The sequence below is a fragment of the Sinohyriopsis cumingii genome, chromosome 13 (assembly GCF_028554795.1).
Source record: "Sinohyriopsis cumingii isolate HCF-2022 chromosome 13, ASM2855479v2, whole genome shotgun sequence".
NCBI lineage: Eukaryota > Metazoa > Mollusca > Bivalvia > Unionida > Unionidae > Sinohyriopsis > Sinohyriopsis cumingii.
This window is the reverse complement of record NC_142973.1, coordinates 66,652,171-66,676,876: the sequence shown is the minus strand read 5'-3', so window position 1 is coordinate 66,676,876 and position 24,706 is coordinate 66,652,171. Positions and strand designations below refer to the sequence as shown.

The 24,706-nt window shown below is 35.1% G+C and overlaps 1 protein-coding gene across 3 annotated transcripts in view; it reads left to right on the top strand.

Annotated features, from left to right (window-relative positions):
• LOC149785762 (endoplasmic reticulum-Golgi intermediate compartment protein 2-like) overlaps window positions 1–24,706 on the top strand; it is a 62,250-nt gene that overhangs the window by 26,045 nt on the left and 11,499 nt on the right. For 2 of the 3 annotated variants that reach the window (XM_089979658.1, XM_089979659.1), the window contains exons 6-9: window positions 1,441–1,536; window positions 8,727–8,785; window positions 16,892–16,990; window positions 23,006–23,103. In XM_089979658.1, the coding sequence (XP_089835784.1) occupies window positions 1,441–1,536; window positions 8,727–8,785; window positions 16,892–16,990; window positions 23,006–23,103 (352 nt within the window). Of the gene's footprint in view, window positions 1–1,440; window positions 1,537–8,726; window positions 8,786–13,467; window positions 13,524–16,891; window positions 16,991–23,005; window positions 23,104–24,706 lie in introns of all 3 variants that reach the window. The other variant, XM_089979660.1, reaches the window with a different exon arrangement.

Below are 24,706 nucleotides of genomic sequence, written 5' to 3'. Positions count from 1 at the left end.
TGCCTTGGATGCGGGAGGTCATGGGTTTGATCCCCGGCCTAGTCATACCAAAGACTTACAGAAATGGTACTAACAGTTGCCTCGCTTGGCTCTCAGCATTGAGAGGTTAGTGTTAGGACTGGTCATCCAAGTGTCAGGATAATGTGACTGGGTGGGACATCATGCTACATGTCTGCAGCATGATTCCCCACTGCTAGACATCACTATAAACTGCCACACTGCAGGCATCATAGCGATATGACTGAAAAATTATTAAAGCTACATTAAAAATCCAAATCACAAACACACACATGAGAGACCATTATGTTTTGGCAGAACTGGTGGTCTTTCAAGACAGGTTCCACAGTATTAAGTATAATCAGAAAAAAGTTTGGTACTCATTTGGCATGTTTGAACAGATGTCAGTGAATGTCAATGGGTTAAGTTTACAAATGAACTCATATGGCATAAATTTAACAGTTTTGGCACTAATTGTCTGGCCACATTTGACAGGTGTCTATCCTAAGGGGGTCCTTTTGTAAAACAATCTCATCAGTGCCAAGGGATTCTGACTGCATAAAGCAGTTGGCCACTGATGGTGGGGAGAGGGATGTACATGTATTTCTTTTATCCCAATGTTCTAGCAACATATATGGTGTATAATACCTATTTAAAAAATGACACTCTGGGAACAAAAAAGTCTCATAAACGTGTGTCCATTTTACATAAAATGTGAAATTGATGGATTTATGTATGCTGTCCTTTATAAATAGGTTTTTATTGGTACATGTATATAAATGTGAAGTTAAGGGATTTATGTATACTGTCCTTTTTATAGAAGTATCTGCTAATATGGGTTTGACTATACTTCTGTTGGCCAGTTTGGTAGCGTTGATGGGTATCAGAGGTGGAGAAGAATGGCGAAACAAAAGAATGCTGCCAGTCTTAGGTTAACAACCACTTGCCCTAGCAGGACAAAGAGCCAGCGCTGCATTCTATAAGGGTAGTGCTAGTTAGTGGGGGATTACAGTTCTAATGTATACTGTTTGTTGGCTAAAACTAACAATACAGAGCAATGATTGCGAATTGTGTTTCAATTGGGGAAGAACTTGTTTGAGAGACCTTTGATAGTTAAATTTACTTGGAATTTCAAGCAGTGTGTCATGGTGTGTATATCAAACTGTTTATACAATGATATTATCCTATATACTTTTCGTGTAGTATTTATTTGTTTATTATTAACGAACATGGTTAAAAATGGAAATTTTTTCAATGCCATGCCAATTTTAGCTTAGCAGGTCTCACCAGTTTGTTACTGTGAGCAGGTGACCATGCTAACAGCGCATAACACTGTTTGTGCTGGACCAAACCAAGGGATCAACTCTGTGACTGCACAGCTAAGAACAACCAAGATCCTGCTCATTTTTCCAAATGTTTAATTATATTGATATGTTTTTGCAGGGAGGATAATCCCACAGGTCGACCCACCGCATGTCGAGTTCATGGGTCTCTTGAAGTAAACAAGGTGGCAGGGAACTTCCATATCACAGCTGGAAAGTATGTATTCTTTCTGTTGATTGTAATACACTGGCTTCATATATATCAGAGTTAAATAAAGAAAATAATATGACAAGCTGGTTAACTAGGTACCAATAATGAACATTTGTGTACAAACTTGCCTTACTGCCTTGTCCAAGACCACAAAAGATGGATTGTTTTTTATCTCCATGCTTTTAAAAAAGTACAGGGATAATGTGATACATTCTATCTGACCATACAGTTACCTGTTCTTCTCTATATTCATGCGTAGGTAATGTCTTAAACTTTTGAACACCTGTAGAACTAGACTCGTGAAGCTTTGGTCAAGGATAGTCCTTTGATTGTAAAATATCAAAACTTTGACCAATTCAGGTATACCAATTTAAGAAACAAATTGTTAGTACATATCCATCACATTTAATATAGCAGCTGACTCTTTATAGTACTAATTGCAATCTTGTTTACTCACATTGGGAATATACAGTGCTAGAGTATAGACTGTTCTGTTGTGGTTGAATTTGATACATATATTTGTCGGTATGACAGACAGCCAAGTACAGACAGCTAGGACCCAAATCTGCTGTCACATTAATGTTTTGATACATATATTTGTCGGTATGACAGACACCCAAGTACAGACAGCTAGGACCCAAATCTGCTGTCACATTAATGTTTTGATACATATATTTGTCGGTATGACAGACACCCAAGTACAGACAGCTAAGACCCAAATCTGCTGTCACATTAATGTTTTGATACATATATTTGTCGGTATGACAGACACCCAAGTACAGACAGCTAGGACCCAAATCTGCTGTCACATTAATGTTTTGTTAACTAGAAGTCATCAGTATTACAAATAGTGTGAACCAATATCTGCAGGTGCATTATATGACCTCTGGTCTGAGTCTGTGCTGTTTGCAGTTGAATGTGCAAATATTATATGTTAAAAACTCAGAGGCTATTAGGACAAATGAACACCATGATGTTTCATCTTGCATATATTATTCACTAGCAGATAAAAATTCTTCACTTTTTAGGGGGGTACCTGTACAATAGTGTTCATCATGTATTGGGTCTTTTGTACTCAGATGTTTGTTATGTGTTGAAGTTTTTGTGTACTCAAAGGTTCATTATGCATAGGGACTCCTGATTACACAAAATTTCATTATGCTAAGGGACTTGTGAATACTCAAAAGTTCAGTATACATAGAGACTCCTGTTCATCTTGCTCCATGGTTCATATGTATATAAAAGTCTTTCAAATTTTTTAATGTTTGGAAATGCATAGAGACTTTTGCGTACATGAAAATACTGTCTGTTTCTCCATCAAATACGTTCCACTGTCACATTAAAGTTTGGAATTGAGCTCAGCTTCCTGTCAAATCCAGCAAACCTGGAAGCGTGAAAATCTTTCTATAGCCATGTAGAGAAAGGGAGCAAACTCTTACCCATTACATCCCCTTACCACTACTACTAGTTGTATAACAATCAACCTTCTATGTAGTATGATAAACACTGTTCCATATTTGCCTCTCTGAAACCTGCAAGATCATAAATTTAAACCATCATTGTCATGTAATATAGCATTTTAAGGTTTCTGCAAGGGACTGGTGACCTTATTTGCGATTATCAGTGGATGGTTTTTCATATTTTTCTGACTAAGTTGTACTGCAAACAACAGTTGAATCTTCTTATTTGTGTTATTATGGGTGCTTTTGTTTATTTGTTGCAATTTTTAGGTTTTTATTTCCACTTTTTTGACCTTTTTTATTTTATTTAGCATACAATGATGACAAAGTGCTGAAAATGCGAGAAATTCAAGGACAGCAAGGATGATTATGACACTTGCCTTGCTGGTATTAAGTGTTCATCAACAGCTCCTTACAGTGTTTGCAGTTCTTGGTCAAAGGTGATTTGGTTGTTGGTTTGGCAGAGAAATTGGAGGAAGTGCAAATCAAAATCATTTCAGTGTAATGTCTTGAGCTTCCAGCTTCTTTTATTATGAGTGCAGTGGGGGACATTCCAAGTTTAGTCTTTGAATGAAGATGTTCATGCCAGTGAGGGAAGCATGGAGAATAACCTTCATTTCTAGGAGGTTGATTTGAAAACCTTCTCCTAATTTGACCACTTGCCGCTGACCATCATCAAGTCTGGAAGCAAGTTTGCCGATCCACAACCTGTAAAACTAGCATCTGAGCAGACTGGTTGTGGAACCTCTAATGAGATTCCTGCCACTAGCCATTCCGTTTTGCCATTGAGATAGAACATGTTTGATGTACATTGATATCACAGTGCAATGATGTAGTTAAGCAGATACTGGCTAACACTGTGAGAGGAGTTCCAGCTGCAGGGGTGCATGTAAAATTGGCTTAAGGATATGAGAGAGATCACTGTACTGAAAGGCCAAGGAATTGAAGAGACTCTCTTGTCGACATTCCAGTTGCTCCTCTCCAACAAAGATTCCTTGAATAAGGTTGTCAGCTACCATCTGGGCAGCTTGAAACAGACAACTTGATAGTGCCAAATACTACATAAGTTGAATAATTTCCTAGAGACACACATAAGATGATCAGTTCAAATGACAAAACAGTTACATTCATTGGAGTCATTTTTTCCCCTCCATTCCTTGTGCTGTTCTAATACTGCTTTGAATTTGTTGGGAGATTATTCTCCTGATGTTTTAGAGCCCATTGGACCTAAGTCCTCATGTCATGTGCAAGCATGTCCTTAGGATCTATAAGACAGAACCCATTAGGTACAAAACTGAGTTGGCCAGTTTTTATTACAGCCATCAAAGGGAAGCAACTCATTGAATTAGCTCCCTTTATCCCATTAGGTGGTGACCCATCATCTACATCAGGGGTCTCAAACTCAAACCACCCTGAGAGCCGCATGAGGGCATTTTTGATGGCCCAAGGGCTGCACCACATTTGCTATCTATCTTGACAGCTTGTAATGCCAGTCATTTTGCAGGCCACAGGATATGCCTTGGTGGGCTGCATGTTTGAAACCCCTGATCTAGATGTTGTCAGTTTTTAACTTGCACTGTCAATGGGAGTCCAAGGAATCCAGTGGATTTTAAATCTGTTTTCATCCATCCACCTTTCAGTGCTTGTGAACATTGTTCATTGGACATTTCAGGGTGTGAGTTGCTAATTTGAACATTATTTATCACCAACAGTGTATGCTGGCAAGGAGTCAGACATTTGTATCCAGATGTCTGGATGGTATGGTTAGCATATTGCCATAGTAAACTTTATGAAAGAGGTCATACTGAGATGTGGTTGGAAGGTTGATGAATGATACAGATGTGGATTAGAAACCCCATACTTAGATGAATGAACTACTGGGAAGAACAGGGTCTGACTACTCCATATTTACTTTCCATGTTAGAGTGCAGAGAAGGTAAAGGAGGTTGAAGACTAGTGACAGGAAATGATGGATTATCTGAGACTGGTGCAAGTCAACAGAATTGTCTTGAAGAATGTTTTTTTTTTCTGGCTTTTTGAGGAGAAAAGGTTATCTCTTGTTACTACCAGGGGTTATTGCTCAATAATTTCTGATACATTCAGGCATCATGGTAGGGTGAATATTGGTTATGACAAGGACCTTGCCGGTCATCTTTAATCAGAATTGGCAAAAATCACTCAGACATTTCAGGGGCCCCGAGTGGCCGAGTGGTCTAAAGTGCTCTCCGTCACGGATCACTGCCATCTCACCTCTGTCTACGTGGGTTCAAGTCTCGGACTCGGTCAATGTGGATATGTGAGAAAGCTTGCCGGTAGCTTCTCGTGGGTCGGTGGTTCTTTCTGGGGTTTTCCCGGGTTCTTCCTCCACCATTAATACTGGCCGACATGTATAGCCTATCTTGTGCTGAAAAATGGCATTAAACCCTATAACAACAACAACAACAGACATTTCATTTTTTGAGTGGAATCTTTCATGGGCTTTCATTTGTCTCAACTGAGATAAGTTTGAGCACTTTGCCAGAACCTCACTGAAGCTGTTATCTCACAAGACATAATTTCTGATTGTTCGAGTCTTGACAGGGTGAGAGAGATGCATACCCTTTCAGTCGACCTGAAGTATCTCCAATTCAAACCAGATAGTTCTGTGGTTGTAATGCCACAACCAGATGTCATAGGTAAAAAACCAGTCTGAGGGGAATCAAAAATAGTCCTCTTCTAGATGTAAGACCTGGTCTGTGTTTGCAAGCATTACTCGAAACACACAGCATAGAGCTGTGGATCCTGACATCAGTTTTGATTGAGGCAGGAAAATATGATATAACCCCCTAAAACTGGTATCTTGTTTAAAGTCAGTAACACACTCTGCTTGTTATGAATTTTCACAGGATCATTGGATTACCAACTTCGAGATTAAAGTTATCTCAGCAAGTGGTTGTGTTCAAATGCAATGTTTCAATCCAGGATATAATAAAATCTGTTGGCTGTCTGGTACAGTCAACCATCAGAAGCTTCTATCTCCAAGATCTTGTGTTGCAGTGACAAGAATTGAATCAGGTTGGTCTCATGGCCTTTTTGTCTGATTGTTGCTGTTATGTGATCACTACTTTTGATGTCTTTATATTAAGAGCTGTTATTCCTTCTTATTGGAATTCAGTCATTTTTCCCTCAAAGGAATCCGATGGTAGCAGTCGGATGCTTATGAACTTCCTTCTTCTCTTAATTTGTAATTTGGGAATGTATTCAGTGGAGGAAGTAATTATAGTTAGTAAATTATGTTTCTCCAAGAATACTTATTCAGACATTATTACTATTAAACTCACTTGTATCTACCTGCAAATGCATCCTTATTGTCATCCTTTCTGATGTTTCGCTCAGCTTACACTGGTAAAGAACTGGTTGACGGGTAGCTACCTATTGATGGAAACAGGAGGTAATGGATACAAGTTTCTTACCTTTTTTATATGGTACACTGTATATAGAAAGGATAGATAAACTTTTCCTCTTTCCAGGATTTCTGGACTCAAGAGGTAGCAGAGCTTATTCACCATATGTTCATGTGATTGGGTACAGTATTTTGATGTGTATAATGTGCAGTAATATATAACTCAGCATGAGGTGAAAAACAATTCTGACATATAAAGTGCATTTGGTTACCTACATTTCAAAATCTTGATGATTTCACACTGTTTTCTTTGTGAAACAACATTCTGTCATTTCTGTCTGTGCTTGATACTGGTACATGACTTGTCTCTCACGGTGTAGGAATTTTGTGTATGGCCCATATTGATATTTTGTTTGGCTACATTCATTGTTATTCAAGATTAAACACAAGATGCTAGATTACCTTTGAAAACACGACATTGAGTTAATGAAGTATTGATCACTATATGATCACAAAGAAGTATTAAATACTGTGATTTAAGATGAATAATAATAAAAAACTTATTTTCAAAAGAAAACAAAATATATTGCAAATTTACGACATTGTTTTTATGCTTAGCACATCAAAGATTTTGCTGGCACTGATTACCTTGAAACACCAGTGATCACTGTGTTGTCACAAAGAAGTAGTAAATACTGTAATTTAAGATGAGAAGTAAAACCATAAAGGCCTAAACAAATTTTTACAAAGAAAAGTAAGTAAATTACAAATATATTTAATACATTGGATTTATGGTTAGCACATCAAAGCTGTAGCCAGCATTCATTACTTTGACAATAACACTGAGTCAGTGAAGCATTGATCACTGTATAGAAGCAAGGAAGTATCAAACATTGTGATTTGAGATGAGAAATTGAACAAAAAATCAAGTTTATTTTGCAACAAAAAGTAGATTGCAAATTGTAGATACAATAACTTATTCTTTAGTGTCATAATATGTATCAATGCTACTGTAAGGTGGTATTTTGCACAGGGTGAAAGTATTCATGACAGAGTAGATGAACAAGTTACCAGTCTTTTGTTCTTCTTGCTGAGTTGCAGAACAAAAGCAGTGTGAAATAAAATTAGTTTATTAAATGTAAGCAGTCCAAGAACAGGACGTTCAAGGATTGTAAGCATTAGTTATTTCATAGGTAAGTCTAGCAACAATGTAGTTACAATGCAGTGAATTCCATTTAGTTACAATGCAATGAATTCCATTTAGTTACAATGTAATGAATTCCATGTTGTTACAATACAATGAAATAAATATAGTTACAATACAGAGTATTCCATGTAGTTAAGATGCAGAGTATTCCATGTAGTTACAATACAGAGTATTCCATGTAGTTACAATGCAGAGTATTCCATGTAGTTACAATGCAGAGTATTCCATGTAGTTACAATGCAGAGTATTCCATGTAGTTACAATACAGTGAATTCCATGTAGTTACAATACAGTGAATTCCATTTAGTTACAATACAGTGAATTCCATTTAGTTAAGATGCAGAGTATTCCATGTAGTTACAATGCAGAGTATTCCATGTAGTTACAATGCAGAGTATTCCATGTAGTTACAATACAGTGAATTCCATGTAGTTACAATACAGTGAATTCCATTTAGTTACAATACAGTGAATTCCATTTAGTTAAGATGCAGAGTATTCCATGTAGTTACAATGCAGAGTATTCCATGTAGTTACAATGCAGAGTATTCCATGTAGTTACAATGCAGAGTATTCCATGTAGTTACAATGCAGAGTATTCCATGTAGTTACAATACAGAGTATTCCATGTAGTTACAATGCAGAGTATTCCATGTAGTTACAATACAGTGAATTCCATTTAGTTACAACATAAGGAATTCCATGTAGTTACAATACAATGAATTCCATGTAGTTACAATACAATGAATTCCATGTAGTAACAATACAGTGAATTCCATTTAGTTACAATATAAGGCATTCCATGTAGTTACAATACAATGAATTCTGTATAGTTGCAATACAATGAATTCCATGTAGTTACAATACAATGAATTCAGTATTTCACAAGGACATGGCATGTGCAGGTAGCTTTAGTGCCAGGATTCCCTCATCAGATCAACCCAGAAAAATAATTTTTTTGTTCTTGAAAATTGCACACACCCGTCTGAAAATAGGAAAAATACATATTAAAGGTGCATTTTATACAGACCAAAATATGGTATGTATTATCAGAGAAACATAATTTATATAAAAATATTACTTTCTTCATCTTGATCTATAAATTATGTCTAGAGATGTATTTGCTGATCAACTGTTTGATGCTACAGGTCGATTCCAGTGATCCCGCGTGGCCATGCCCACTTGGCTTTGATGGTGAATGAGGGGGGTAAGATAGAGTAACTTGTGTCCAACATTTTTAACCCCTCACAAAGAGTGACCTGCAGTGTAACACCTTTTTCTTGTGTCTAGACTGAGCTTTTTTCTAGATTGAACCTTGACCAAGTGTTTTCAGTGTAACACCTTTTTCTTGTGTATAGATGCAGTTTTATTTTTAAACTTTTAAAATCTTTTAAAACTTTAATAGAGTGAAACCAGTCTATAAAGGATAATCAAGGGACCACATTAAATTTTCCTTCATGGACAGAGGTTGAAATTTCACTTGCCAAACTTGAAATGGCAGGTCAAAATTTCTAGCAGTCAAGTAAATTTTCCAGCCAGTCACCAGATAAGATGAGTTCTGATTCAGAGCTGACTAGTGTTTCATGAGTACTGATTCAGGGCAGACCATTGTTGAGTGCTAATTCAGGGCAAACCATTGTTTTATGAGTGCTGATTCAGGGCAGATCATTGTTTCACAAGTGCTGATTCAGGGCTGACCGTTGGTGAGTGCTGATTCAGGACAGATCATTGTTGCTCAAGTGCTGATTCAGGACTGACCGTTGTTTCATGAGTGCTGATTCAGGGCTGACCGTTGTTTCATGAGTGCTGATTCAGGGCTGACCGTTGTTTCATGAGTGCTGATTCAGGGCTGACCGTTGTTTCATGAGTGCTGATTCAGGGCTGACAATTGTTGAGAATATTGCCATCATTAATCACTGAAAGTCCAAACTTTTTAATGGAAGTTTGTTTTCTATTGGTTTTGATCAAGCTCATCCAAGCTCTTCATTGTCTCTTTTTTAAAACTAATAAACACTAACTAGAGGAAGAGCTAACTGGTCTCAATTTGGAAGTACTTATGCTGGTGTTAGAATGGGCACAGAATAAATTCAGAAAGAAAATCTTTAACAAAATCAAATATATGTCAATAATCTTGTTTGCTTTATATTTCATCAAGAACCGATTAATTAAGAATTTATTTGGAGTGGGGTGGGAAGTGTTTAGTGCTCACTGGACTGGATAAATGGATTTTTAGAGATGGTTCAACTTCTGATGGAAGTGAAATTAAGGAAAGGAGTTGGTGAATGTTGTACCCTATGTTACCTTTACATGGATGTGTCTACTGAGACTGGTTGCACTGTAACTAACTTCTGCATATATGCACCAATTACATGAAAAGAATCCAATTTCCATGGTTTTGACTTGGTCATAATCAATGTAAATATAATTTTCAAAGAGTTGACTTCCATAAAAATGCTGGAAATGTCATAAACAAAAAAGAGAAAAGCCAGTCTTGACACATTTTGTAACATTTCACTTTCAGCTTTGAAACATTCCTGTTACAGTAGTTTCTTCACCAATTATTTAAACAAGCATGTAACATCTGCAATGTTTTCATTAAACTTTCTGTAGTTATTCAGTAGATTTTTTCCAAATGTTTCAGTTCATAAGATTGTTAGGCATAAATCCTTAATTTATATGTTGTACCTGTGTAGGTGGGACATAGGAATCGCTTTATCAGCCTGTTGTCTGAGTTCTACCATCACATTAGGCTCTATAGTAACAATGCTGTCTGAACACATGATTTGAACTCAGGCTTGAAACTCCAAAAGTTGAACTCAGATCTGCGTAAAGTTATTTAATATAAAAGTTTGTAAAGTCTTTGCTCAAGAAGTTTTTTGTTTGTTTGCCCAGGTTGAATTTTTTCATTAAAGCCCATTTCAACCGGGTCAAGGAAGTACATCCTTCTATTTTCTGAAAACAATATTTTGCCTCATTCAGTGTGGTAATTACAAACTGTAACAAATAGGAATTCCAATTGAGACATTAAGCTTACGACATATTTGTCAAAAAGTTCATTCAATAATTAAGAACTCTATTTTACTAAAACTTACCAAGTAACATCAGAGTGAAAGAATCTAGTGTTTATGATTTCTTGGAACATTGAAGACTGAAATCTGAATAACAATTTTACACTGAAAATTAAAGTTTCTCAAAGAGATCATTATTCAGTGTTTTAATGCTTTTTGGTTAGACTTCGAAAATTAAAGTTATTCAGTGATGCTGTTTGTACAGCAGTTCTTTGATTTTTATTGGGAAAAGATTAAAATATCTGCATTTGTTCAATATATTCAACACTATAAATTTAAAAATTAAATCCCAGCTGATCTCATAGAACTGAAATTTTGTGTATGCTTGATAGTTATATGATTTTTTTTGGGTCACTGTTGTGTTTAGCTCACTTTGTCTTTATTTGCATTGTCCGAAAGCTGTAGTGTATATTTGTGACATGATTTTGTTATGAAAATTATAGCCACAAGGTCAGAAAGGCAACTAATAGTTCCGACTCCCCACCTTATCACCTCATTAATAAATGACGCAAATTGAGTAGTTATATTAGCATCCTTGCATGTAAAACATTACTTACTGGCAAAACATGACAGGTTAAATAGAACAACAGTCAGTACCCACTTATAAAATGAATCCAACTGCAAACAACATAGACCTGATCTGTCATCACATAATGTGCTGGTGTATTTATTTCTCAGCATTAAGTAACCTAAGTGTGCTGCTTACCATGAAACACAAGACTCAATCTCACCTAATATTGTAGTACATGCTATAGCTGCTTAATTCAATGCATGTGTAGTGAAATTAACCTTTTATATATATATATATATATATATATATATATATATATATATATATATATATATATATATATATCAGGGATCCTTAAATTTTCCCAAGTACTAGCGGGCATTTTGATGGCCTTTATAAACACATGAATATGCAGTTTGTGTATTACCCCACCATAAGTCTTATCTGGTGGTAGCAGCAAGCCATAGGTTTGTCTTTATGATTTGCTACAGACTTCCATTCCAGGTTTTTTAATGAAACATACTTACAAGTTATTTGTATCATGATCATGATGTTGGTACAGTTATAATATTTTGCACTGTTATAGCCATTCACTTAAAGTTTTAAGTTTGGTGAAATCATTCTGTTTCAATGTATCTTCTACTTCCTAACTGCTGGCATTGAATCTAAGTCTTTTATATCAATATCAGTAAGATTTATTTTCCTAAGTTCATTACGAGTATAAACACTCAGCCTGTACTGCAACTTTCTTTTGATCAAATTCTGGCACAAAAATCCATGCTGACACTCCATGCTTGACACTTGAAGTACTTGTGAAATTTCTATCAAATGAATCACATTCAGGTACTGTCATTTCAGTGAAACTAGTTTTATCAGTAGTTTATCTGTTCATTTTACAGTAGTTTATCTGTTCACAGCTGCAAAAGATAATTTTATTAGGCTAGAAAAAGACAACCACGTGCAAATAAAATTATCTTTTGCAGCTGACATATTTTCTTTTAAATAATTATCTAAATTTGCCTAATAGCCTATGACTACTATAACCATGAAATATCCAGGATATAATTTGTGCTTACATAAATTTACATAAAATGACAGCTGTCATTATGGCTCATCAATTTCTAGGTCAATACAAATATTTTCCAGTATCAGCAACAAGCTGAAGTAAACTAGTAGAAACATAATAAAGTTAAAAGGTTGAATTCCTGTAAAAACAGCCATGTAAAGTTTTGTAAACATAACTATTTATCAGTTTTATTTGTTTGTTTTGTCTGTGTTTTGTATTTGCCTTTGAAAAAGACTCATTAAAGAATCAAAAGCACTCAGACTAGCTAGATACTAGTTTTGCACTGTTCATTGTCAGTTTATTGCATATATCTTAATCAATCCCTGACCCACATGATCCCTTGCTGGATACAGTGCACTTGAAAGGATTTGTTATTCGCCATTTGATTTGTATTATATATATATATATATATATATATATATATATATATATATATATATATATGTATGTGTGTGTGTGTATATCAAGTGACCTTTGTATTATGTGTGTGTGTTCTTTTATGTCTTTTTTATTATTGACCCCGAGGGTCATGCTATTTATGGTTTTTTAATTGATCCTCTAGAACACATTTATGGCTCTTGTGAACAACATTATAAATGAGGTGCACTGTATTATTGTTAAATAGCACTCACTTCAGTCATAATCACTTCATAACAACTGGAGTTAACATGTATCACCCATGTAACTTGGGCACTTTTACCATCCTAACATTCTTAGCTTTCTAATTACAACCCAGGCTGGTTTATATGACAGCCACTTTGCAGTATTATTTATAGATCTATTCTATGTATTTTTGTTATGTGTCTGAACTGTAGACAGTTTAGACCCAGTCCATATACTGTGGAATAATGTACTGTTTACAGGTAAGGTGTAAACTTCATTTAATTAATTAATTGGTAGATCAGGGTTAATTAATTAATTAATTAGTTGATTTCACTTTTGAAGCAAGCAGTGTATACCTTACCTGACAGTGCAATAGGACTAAAGATCTAGGTCTGTGTTCATTACAGTTTGGTATAATTTATACATAGATAACAAAGGTATTTGAAGGCCTTACAGAATTAAATCTGTTTATAACTTTTAAAGTCACATTATTGAGATGTGGGAAATTTTAAGTCTCATATGAAGGTGGTCAAGTTATATAAGTGTTCAAGTTACATGGACGAATATACTTCTCATGAAATAACCAGATACTTAAAGCCACCTTGTCTAACCTACTTCTGCCTCTCTTCTCTCACACCTAGATCTATTCCACACCCCAAGGGACACATACATATCACTGGCATGGTAGAGCCTTGGGGTAAGTCAGACTGAACCCTCGTAAAACCATTGTCTTTTTGATTGTAAATAAAAAAGATCTACCAGTCAGTGAGCTAGTACTGAAAAGATTGCATAATTTTTTCTTGTGTCAGAAAAAAATAGACAAAGTAAATCTCATGCTTTAGTTTTTTTGAAAACATTTTCTATTTTTTCTTTCTTTTACTGTCCAGCTGTAAATGTATTGGAGTCATCCTGATCCTGATTTTCCCATATTTATCCTAACATAAATCCATCCATCCATCCATCCCTCATTATGTACTTATCAAGCCTTACTCAGTGACATGTTTACTTAAAAAACAGTACTGCTCCGATGGTCTAGTGGTTAGAGCATCCGCCTCAGATGCGGGAGTTCATGGGTTCAATCACTGGCCAAGTTATACCAAAGGCTTACAAAAATGGTACTAACACCTGCCTCGCTTGGTGCTCAGCCTTAAGAGGTTAGTGTTAGGACTGGTCAGCCTGATGTCAGGATAATGTGACTGGGTGGGACATCATGCTACATGTCTGCAGTATGATGCCTCAATGGTAGACATCACTATAAACTGCCACACTGCAGACATCGTAGCAATATGACTAAAAATTTTTAAAGCTATGTTAAAAATCCAAAACACACACACACACACACACTTAATAACACTTTATATAAACAAATGAAATTTTACCAGTTGCTCTGACTACATTTTCTGACAATTTAGGAAAATTTCTTCTTCAGCTTTTTTACTTTTTGGTCTTATACTGTTAATGGCAGTGGGTGGTCAAGTTTCTTAACATCTTGACACAGAAATCATTTGACCATGGCAATATTTAATTTGCATATTACCATATTTCATGTAATCTTTTGTACACAAAAAAAATAATTACTTTTTTCAAAGTATTAAAAATAATGTGCCATTTTATTAGTGAGCATATATGAAAAAGTAAAAGACTTGACATTGAGGGATTTATAAGATCTTCAATATTAAACTCATGCATCTGATGTAATTGTTCTAAAAGTGTCATGCACTAGTACAATATGTTGCATGAATATGCTTATACAAAGTGTGTGTGTGTGTGTGTGTGAGTTAAAAAATGGATAACAATGACATGGATGTAGATATCCAGATTGTTACACCATTATTTGTACATCTTGTGATCCAAAAAAATTATGCTCTGATCAGACATAGTGAATGAAGTTCATTTTCTTTTCTATGAGAGGAAGAGAATGAGATAGAGAGAGAGATAAAGAGAGAGAGAGAGAGAGCTGGTACATTTGTGGCCTTACTAAATTTTGTACTGCATTTAAACATGTAGAGAATTATTAAGCTTCAAAGCAAGGAGACTTGAGATCTGCATACAAAACACACATTTGCATTGATGTGAAAAATAGTTTTATTATTACTTACTATCAAAAAATGTTCCCATCTACCATTGTAGTCAAGGAATGGCCATATCAGAGGTATTTGGCAGCAACACCTTTGTAATTACAACAATATCCAGACCATGTTGAACCAAGAACTAATAAAACATTGTATGCATAAAAAGAAGTTTTTCCTTTGCTTCATAGCACAAACTTGGATGCAGTTTCACACTTTACTAATCCTGGTTTTAGAGTCATACATTTAACTTGGGTCCAACTTACAGCAACATAACCCTAATTTACCAAAACATAATGTTTGTTCTGCTCTTTATTCCTCTAAAACTGTGTAGACCCAGATTTGTGGTGCATTATGTGATAGCAGATCTTGGTCTGTGCAGTTTGCAGTTAGATCTGGCTTATATTTGAGTATATGCAGTAAGTAAAGCATTTACTTTTCTTTTGAAAAGAGGAAAAATTTCTTCTACTGATCTTGCTTATAGCAATTACTTCTGTCTTACTGAAGCATCTTGCTTATAGCAATTACTTATTTCTTTCTTATTGAAGCATCTTGCTTGTAGCAATTTCTTCTCTCTTATTTGTGTTGTATCCTGAGCTATTGGTTATTTGTCAATTATATTTGTATAATATCTTCAAATTTGTCTCATCGAGGTTTGTATCTTAATAAATGCCTATGCACACAGTTGTGCATGAGATGTATTGTATATACTCGCTTACAAGTTCATTCCAACTGCAAAACAAAATAGACCCATATCTGCCTTTACATAATGTGCCAGCAGATCAAGATCTATGCTGTTTGTTCTACTCATTAGTTCTAGCAAACTGCATATAGCCAGAACTGCCACTGCAGTTCTGGGTCTGTGCACTTTGCAATTGGGTCTGACCTATAAGAAAGTATCTATGGTACTATGAAACTGATTACACTGCATTTAGGTAAATGAATTGAATTACATATTCTTTTAAAATTTTCAGCCCAACATAATGCATGTATCAGTAAAAACTAAATTCTAACATACATACATGTATAAATGTAACCTACTTTCTTATTCGTCGGATGCCAAAATTTGGAACATTGAAATCTATTAAGTACTGTCCAAAATTTTGATGAAATATTGACATTATGACTTTATGACATAGTGCCTTGAAGAAGTACATTTTCTGCTGTTTTTCAAGAAAAATTTCCAAAGTGTGTTAGAGTGGGGATAACAGTTTTGTGTTTGAGGACTTGAGGACATTAGTGGTAGTTTTACTTTTGCAGATTAAGTCGAAACTGTCTTAATGGCCTTTCAACACAGGTGGCTGCCTAATGGAGTTTTATTCCTACAGTGATTTCATGCAAGAGACATTGAAAAGTTGGCCATTCAAGACAGGTGATTGTTCAATACAGGTGACATTTTAGACAGGTTTAAATATTTTTTACCTGCTCTTTTGATCAGCCACCAGTAAAATTCAGTTTGTAATAATGAAACCACCATTACTGTCCTCATATCCTTAAATGCAATACTGCTATCCCTAAATGTATTTGTAATTTGTTTTCAAACTTGTTTTGTGAACATTCCAATGATAATATATGTTATAAATATATCCTTTTTATGCACATAAATGTTGCTCCTTGTTATGTAGCTTGTTGTGGCTTTTTCCAATAATAAAGTAAAATTGATTTTAGTATTTGAAATATTTTGAAGAAAATAACTGCTTGTCTGATGAATATACCTTCTATACTCATTTCTAAATCAATTCAGACTGCAAACAATAAAGAAACAGATCTGCTGTAGCATAATGTTCCTGCAGATCAAGGTCTCTATTGTTCTGCAGATTGCTTCCAACAAATGGCACAGACCCAGATCTGCCAGTGCACCATGTGCCAGCAGATCTGGGTTGCTGCCTTTTGCAGTTGGACTTGACTTATAAATGAGTATATATGGTAGTGGATAGAAAGAAGAAAGAGAAACATGATGTTCATATAAGCATTTATTCATTAATTTATGTTGCAGAGTACAACTTTTCTCATCGGATAGATAGTTTCTCCTTCGGTGATCCTATTGTAGGCATAGTCAACCCACTGGATGGTGAGCTGTTGATAGCAAATTCAAGTAAGTATGTCAGTAACAATTCACCTTTTGCACACATCGAAAATTCACACACTGAACTGGAGTTGGTGAATGAAAATTTCTGGCAGTCATGTGACTTTTCCAATAATAAGGTGATTACTTCTGGTTCATGACTTTGTGTCTTTAAAAAAAAAAGGTATGTTCTGTGGAGAATATTGTCAGCTTTGTTTATTACATTCCATACTGTCAAACATTTTCCATTTGTTTTGATCTAGTTCATACAAGCACTTTGCTTTCACTCATTAAGTTATAATAAACACTTACAGAAAGGAGAGCTGACTGGTCTCAGTTTGTAATTATTTATTGCATGTGTTAGAATGGTCATAGAATGAGTTCTGGAAAACAACTTTTCAAAACATGGTCAAATTAAGTTTGTTAAGATTATTAGCTTTTATATTATTATAATAACTGGTTGAGTACGGGTTTATTCTGGTTGTGTTAGAAAGTTTATTATTAGTCTGACAGGACTAGTCAGTTTTCAAAGATTTTTCAACCCATTCTTTTATCCAGACATTCTCTGACTTTACAACAGTCATCAGTCTGTTTTATCAAACTAGAAAGCAAGTCTGTAATCATTCATGTGTGTGTGTTTGTGAGTGTGTGTGTCTTTAAAAAAATTGGGGAAAATTTTGAAGGAATTTGTAATTTGATAAAAGTTGTTAAAACTATTTTTTGAAGGTAATACCAGGAGGAAAATATTACATTCTGTTTTGTTTTTTGTTAATCAACAACTTAAGGAGTATTGTCATAATGAACAAATATGGTTCTTTAAAAAAAATCTTCACATTTTGAGGAATTGTCTGTTATGAATAATTTTTCATGTTTGTAAATGACTGGGTCTTACATATTGTTGTGTTTTTGTCCCAGTTTCTGATAATTCTTAAATAGATGAATGGACAAATTGTTCCTTATTACATGAGTATTGAGTTACTATAACAGTGCCAAATTGTGATTTTCATGTAACTTCTTGCTCATTTTGATGTTTACAAGAATGCCTGCTTGTTCATTAACAGTCATATAACTCAAACAACGCACGATCCCTGCTTTAATTGAAGGATAATTCAGATCCTTTTGTTCTTCACCAAACATTGCTTGAGGGTGTTATTTTTAGCTATACTGGCCATAAATCAAAAGAGCTTAAGGGATGCCCTTTTGTTTGACATCCATTGTCTGATGTCTGCCAAACCATTAGCACAAGTTTGTTGTTGATACTGCTTGAAGGAATGCCATGAAACATTACACACATATTCACCCCAAGATCAAGTTGGTCCTAAATGAAAATGGTGTTGCACCGATATCCAATACAGCCACCACAGTAGCCATCTTGAAAATCATGTTGCTTGTGTTCCTGAATGGATGGTCATGGGGTCTTCAGTATGAGACTTCTTATGATGTTGTTTCCTAAACGAAAATGGTGCCAATCTGAAGACCATTGTCCACCACCTCTGCCATCTTCTTGAAATTCTTCTTATCATTACACCTGAATGAATGGTCATATTATCATTGGGAGCTTTCACTAAAAGATGTCTAGTTGGCCCTAAATGAAAATTGTGCTGATGTGACATCCAGTATGGCCATTATAGTGGTCTTGCATTCTTGTTATTACTACTCTTCTTGAATGTTGTCATATCAGCATGGGGTTTTCATTGGAAGACTTCTTATGATGTCTAGTCGATCTTAATTTAAAATTTCCAATCTGATATCCATTATGACTGATACAATCTTGAAAATCTTGACACTATTTCCTGAAGGAAAGCCATATCAACAATTGGTTTTCACCTGAAGATGATATCATAGTACTATATGAAATTGTTGCCAATCTGATATCCAGCATGGTTACCATGCCATATATCTTGTAAATGTTGGTATTGTGACTCCTTCTAAATGGAAAGACATATTGACATAGGGGCATTCACATGTTATGATATCTAGTTAGTCTTGAATGAACATAGAGCTAATCTGATCTCAGATATGACTGCAGCAATGTTCATATTGGAAATCTTTTCACTAATTCTCATATTAAAATGGGTTTTTAGCTAGATGTCCTCAATTGGTGTCTGGTTTGTCCTAAATAAAAATGGTGCCAATCTTACATCTAATATGCTGTCACAGTGGATAATTATTGCTCATGAATGTCAAAGATGAATTCTGCATTCAGTAGTTAAAAAGAAGAAATGGTCTTGAATTCCTGTAAATTCTTTTTTGGACAGTAAAACATCAGTCCCTTCAAGGGACGTTTGTTTTATATGTAAAGTTTTTGGACAAAAACACACATGTTTGCCAAGGACTACCAAACCTACAATAATCAGCCTAATTTATACAACAACGATCACCCACCCTGCATAAGTGGCACCAACCACATTTTAAATGATTTTTTCTTCATATAAATCTGCATAATTAAATATTGGATATATCTGTGATTAATAAATAGTGGAAATAGATTTTATTTGCAGTTTTCTTTTGGTTTTCCCTTTCAGGTTTTTTTGTTTTATGTGTTCTAGATTAAACATATAGTAAAGGAGGCAGCTTTTGTTTATTGTGTTGCAGCTGTAGCAGCTACCTCTGAAAGCCTTAGGCCTGGAGCTGAAATGAATAACTGAACATCAGAATTGGAATAGTCTTTTGTAAAGATTTGATTAGAAAACTGTTAATTAAATATGTGTTTACCTAGCAAGTTTGTAAAAGAAATGAGGCAAGATATCAACTGTGCAACATTAAATTAATCTACAAGGGAACAACTTCATACCACTAAATCCCCTGTAATTAAAACTACCATCCCAAGGTAAATATAATGTCAAAATTCTGATTATTCACATTCCTCGCAACATTGCCATTTATATTCATTGTCATTCATGATAGGTGCTCTGAAAAATGTAATGTGTAATGTGGCAAATTGATAAAGAATATAATATAGAACAGGAGTCATGTCAAGTTCAACAGCACCTTAAAGAATGAACCAATGTATCAAATTTTAATTAAATTTTCACATGTCCATGCAGTTTCTATTGAACATTTAAATGAACAATTAGTGGAGAGTTATTGCCTTTCCTTACATATAGTCTGCCTTTAGCTCCAAAGGAATGTTTTTGGCCATACTGAGTTGGAAGATAAAGAGATAGTAACATCCATATTGATTTGATGTGTAGTCTGAATCCCCACAATCTGTGCAAGGCCCCAAAAACATACATGTGACACAAAAAGACAAGTCAGGTCAGGACAGATCAGGAGATTTCCAAAATTTGTTCAGGAGTTTTGACTTCAAAAGAGTAGGATTTTCTTGAGACCAGTTTTTGGTGTGCAAATGGACAAAAATTACTGAACTAATTTTTACATTTGATTAATATTCAAATATGCACATCATCTCATCAGGTCAGTCCTTTCACAGTAACTTGTTTAAACTCGTACTCTTTGAATATGTACCACAATAATTTATAGCATAACTTTTGAAATCATAGCTGGATTATATTTGTGGTATTCCTAATCATTGTTGATCTTAACAATTAGAAATGTTGAAATAATAATGAATCCAAGTTTCCTCTATTTGATAATAAAATGAAAGAAACTGACCTTGTACTGTTATCATTTATTCACTTTTTTGGTCAACATTAGCATTTTATTAAAGAAAAAATATATCCACAAACTCCATATAAGTTGCACATGCATCCATTGTGTTATCGCTTTCATCAGACAGCACAACACATTGGTCATTGATGTGAATATTGAGAATCATGTTTGGTTGTCCTCAAAGGTTTGAATGTTATGAGAAGGAAGACTGGATCCATCAAAATCACATACAAATGAGAGAGAGAGAGAGAGTGAGAATTATCAACCCCATCACTCAAAAGCACCTGCCATTCATGTGTGACACGGTGTAAGGTACAAAATAACCAATAGTATATTATATCCAAGGTAACGATATGACAATATCTTGCAAACTAAAATCATTATTAGAAATACATTTACTGTGAGTACAAATGACGATTGTTTTGATTCCATGGGTTACAAAAAGTATTATTAAAGCAAGTTAATGCTGTGTATACTATTTACACTGAAGAACTCGAAACCCGTTTGTGTCAATTATGACTACAGATGGCATACAAATGAAAGCCCAGGTGTTGAATAAACACACCTTCTAACAGCCATGAACTCATTGTTTGAACTTGTTTGTAGGATATCAAATACAAAGGTTAATTTAGTACAAAGCAAGATGACCCCGGAAGCAGTTTTTGGATTCCTTTTAGTGTGGAGATTTGTTTTTAAAAAACAATACATATGTATACAAATTTCGGCTGACATGGGGAAGCTAACTTTGATTTATTTCTACTGGTTTTCACTGGGATTTTGAAAATAAATAGAAACAGTGGAACACTTGGAAAGGATAACTTCTCACACATTTACACAAAAAGTGATTCCTCACAGTTATTGTTATCGCATAGATAGCATATATTATGGGGAATAAAAATAAAACAAAATAAACCACATTATAGATCTCTTCTGTTATGGATAAGTTTGTAGTGCGATACTCAAGTAGAGAAGAGGCCTTGCCTCGTGCATGGAAAGAAAATGCATTGCCTAAAGCTTCACCTAAGAGGTCCGTAGATCGACCAAAAAAGCATGCTAGAGATGAGGAGTCTGGTGTAAAAGAAAATGAACCAGCTGCAAAAAACACGAAATTGGAGATCCAAGTCAGGAGAGAGATGATATCTCTGAAAATGACAATGTCTATCAATTGCATTACAGGCATTTTACATTAAAGCAAAAAGAAAAAGGTTGTAAATTTCTCAAAATTGCATGGAATTCAAGTAACAGCAAGATATTTCAAAATCCTCAAATCAACCATTGTACATTGGTCAAAAATAGATTCTTCTCAACAGCTGATTGGATGGGGACATTTAGCAAGGAGTGAGAGACCAGTAACATATGGCAATGAGTTAGATGGAAAAATTGCAAAGTGGGTTCTCGTCCAGCATGATCTGTAGATCATTGTTAGTGTGGACACTATATGCGCTTATGCCAAGGATTTGGTGTCAAGTGAACATCCAGAATTGAGTTTCAAGCCAATAAGAACTCAGTAACAGGTTTTTTAAAGCGACACAACCTCATGCTTCGTTCACAGACAATGATGGCCCAGAATCTCACAGAAGATTTGAAGGAGAAAATTAAATTATTCCATGAATTCGTAAACTCGAGAAGAGAAAAAGCCGATTTCGAAGACAAGATGAAGACATGGATGAAACTCCTATGTACTTTGATCACATTTCTGGACGAACTGTCGAAAAGAAAGGTGTTAAAATTGAGAGTTCGCATGGCTGGTGTGGACAAAAAGCATCTAACCTTAGTACATGCAGTATCTTCAGCAGGAAATGTGTTGCTGCCAGTGATAATTTTTTGTGGTGTGAGGGAGCTAAAAGATATTCAGGCACCAAAGGGATGGATTGTACATGTGCAGGAGAAGGGTTGGGTTGATGAGGAGGTGATGCTGCAGTGGATTAAAGAAATATATCTCAAGTATACAGGAAAGGAACGATCTCTTTTAGTGATGGATTCATTCTTGGCACATATTACAGATGCTGTAAAACAGGCTTTGAGAAGGGGTAACATGGTGCATGCAGTTATTCCGGGTGGATACACCTCCAAGCTACAGCCACCAGACATCAGTGTCAATAAACCGGTCAAGTCCAACATGAGGAAAAGTCAGACAAATTTTATTCATAATGCAGCAGAGGGCCTTTCCAAGGAAAATGACAACACATCTCATATTAAGAATGCAGATAAACAGTTGTGGACTGGATTATGAAAGCAGTTGAATCGCTTTAGGATGAGCCAGATCTGATCCGAAAATCATTTAAATTTTGTATTATTGACAGTAACTTGAATTAATGTGAGGACAATATCAAAAGAGATATGTGATGCTAACTATGTTTTATTGGAATAATTATTCATGTCAAAGAAATGTGTATGACAAATTCTGTATCAAATATACTTTTATATTTTCAGATCGCCATATATTTCAGTACTTCATGCAAGTAGTTCCCACTCAAGTGAGGACGTATATCAACAGTGCAGATACATACCAGTTTTCTGTTACAGAGAGGGTATGTCTTCATATGTATCTCACACACTCCATCATCTAGACAGAGATGTAGTGAATGACCCATTTCAAACCTCCTTCTGTGTTCATATCATTTCATTCCTACGACCCTTCAAGCCTGCCCGCTCTTAGCCCTTCTTCAGATCAGTAGGATATCACATTTAATGTGTGTTATTCTGCATGGTTCTCTGTATTTTTTTAATCTTTTCCCTGCATAATACAATCATATAACTTTTGTGAGAATAATATTGTTGCTAATTCAGCAATACAGCTGTATTTGTAAAAATTAAATAGAAGTTGTTGTTGTTGTTGTTGTTGTGGGGTATAACGCCATTTTTCAGCACACGATAGGCCATATATGGCGGCCAGTATTAATGGTGGAGGAAGAACCCGGGAAAACCCAGGAAAGAACCACCGACCCACGAGAAGCTACTGGCATGCTTTCTCACATCACTACATTGGCTGAATCTGAGACTCGAACTGGCGCAGACAGAGGTGAGATGGCAGTGATCCGTAACGGCGAACGCTTTAGACCACTCGGCCACTCGGGGCCCCTAAATAGAAGTTAAAGGAAGATAATGATTGTGTACATGTATTGCTTTTATGCAAATGAAAACAATAATAAAGTTGTGAAGATGCTGAAATTGCAAAAATATAACGAATCAGAAATATTATTACTTAATAGACCTGTGTTTAGGTTAATGTTAGGTTTTATTATGTATCTGTCAATTTTCTACCTAAGAATGACCCAGAATTGTAACCTCTATTCCCAAAAGTAGGAAAACATTAGTCTTTTTTTCTTTCTATATTACCAAACTCTAAAGCAAGGATGTTAACTACTTTTTCCTCAATGTTTCCTGGTTACAAATGAATAAGCATAAATAACTTATGCAGTAGAAAAAAAATACAAATGGAAATGAGTAGCATTCATTTTAACAAATATGTATCACTAAGTTCCAACACTGTGTTTAATCCAGATGTAAACAACTGTCAGAATAATGCTGTCATTCCCATGCCAAGTCCCCATCAGAGCCTCTGTGCTGTTATTCCCATGCCAAGTCCCCATCAGAGCCTCTCATAATATCACACCAGAAAACGTTCTGATATTATCAGTCATGACTCAGATATAAACTTTGATAGTTATTCGGCTGGTGATACCTTTAGTATTACAAAATTTAGTACATGCACAATAACTGTAAATCATGGTATGGGTGTGCTGCTCTGTTTGTCAAAGAACTCATGTTATTAACAATGATAGTAGCAAAAATGAGTGGCTGATGTTATATACGTTTCATTCGTAAGACTGATATTCATGTGTATGTCAGCTGTTTTGTGAAAAATTAGTTTGTGAGTTAAGATGAAGTTTGTATGAGAAATGATTAAATCTTATGCCATTTCTTTCTTTCAGCTATATTTTGAGATTTTATTATTTTATCTGAAAATTGAAAGGTATATAATTAAAATATCGCTATCATAGTAATTCGATTTTTAATGCTGGATCACATCTTGTTGTCAGCGTCAGAAAATCTGGATCATGACTTTGTGGTTTGCATCTTGTAATGATCCTTATTTTATGATGCTGACAATTTGATGTGATCTAGCAATTG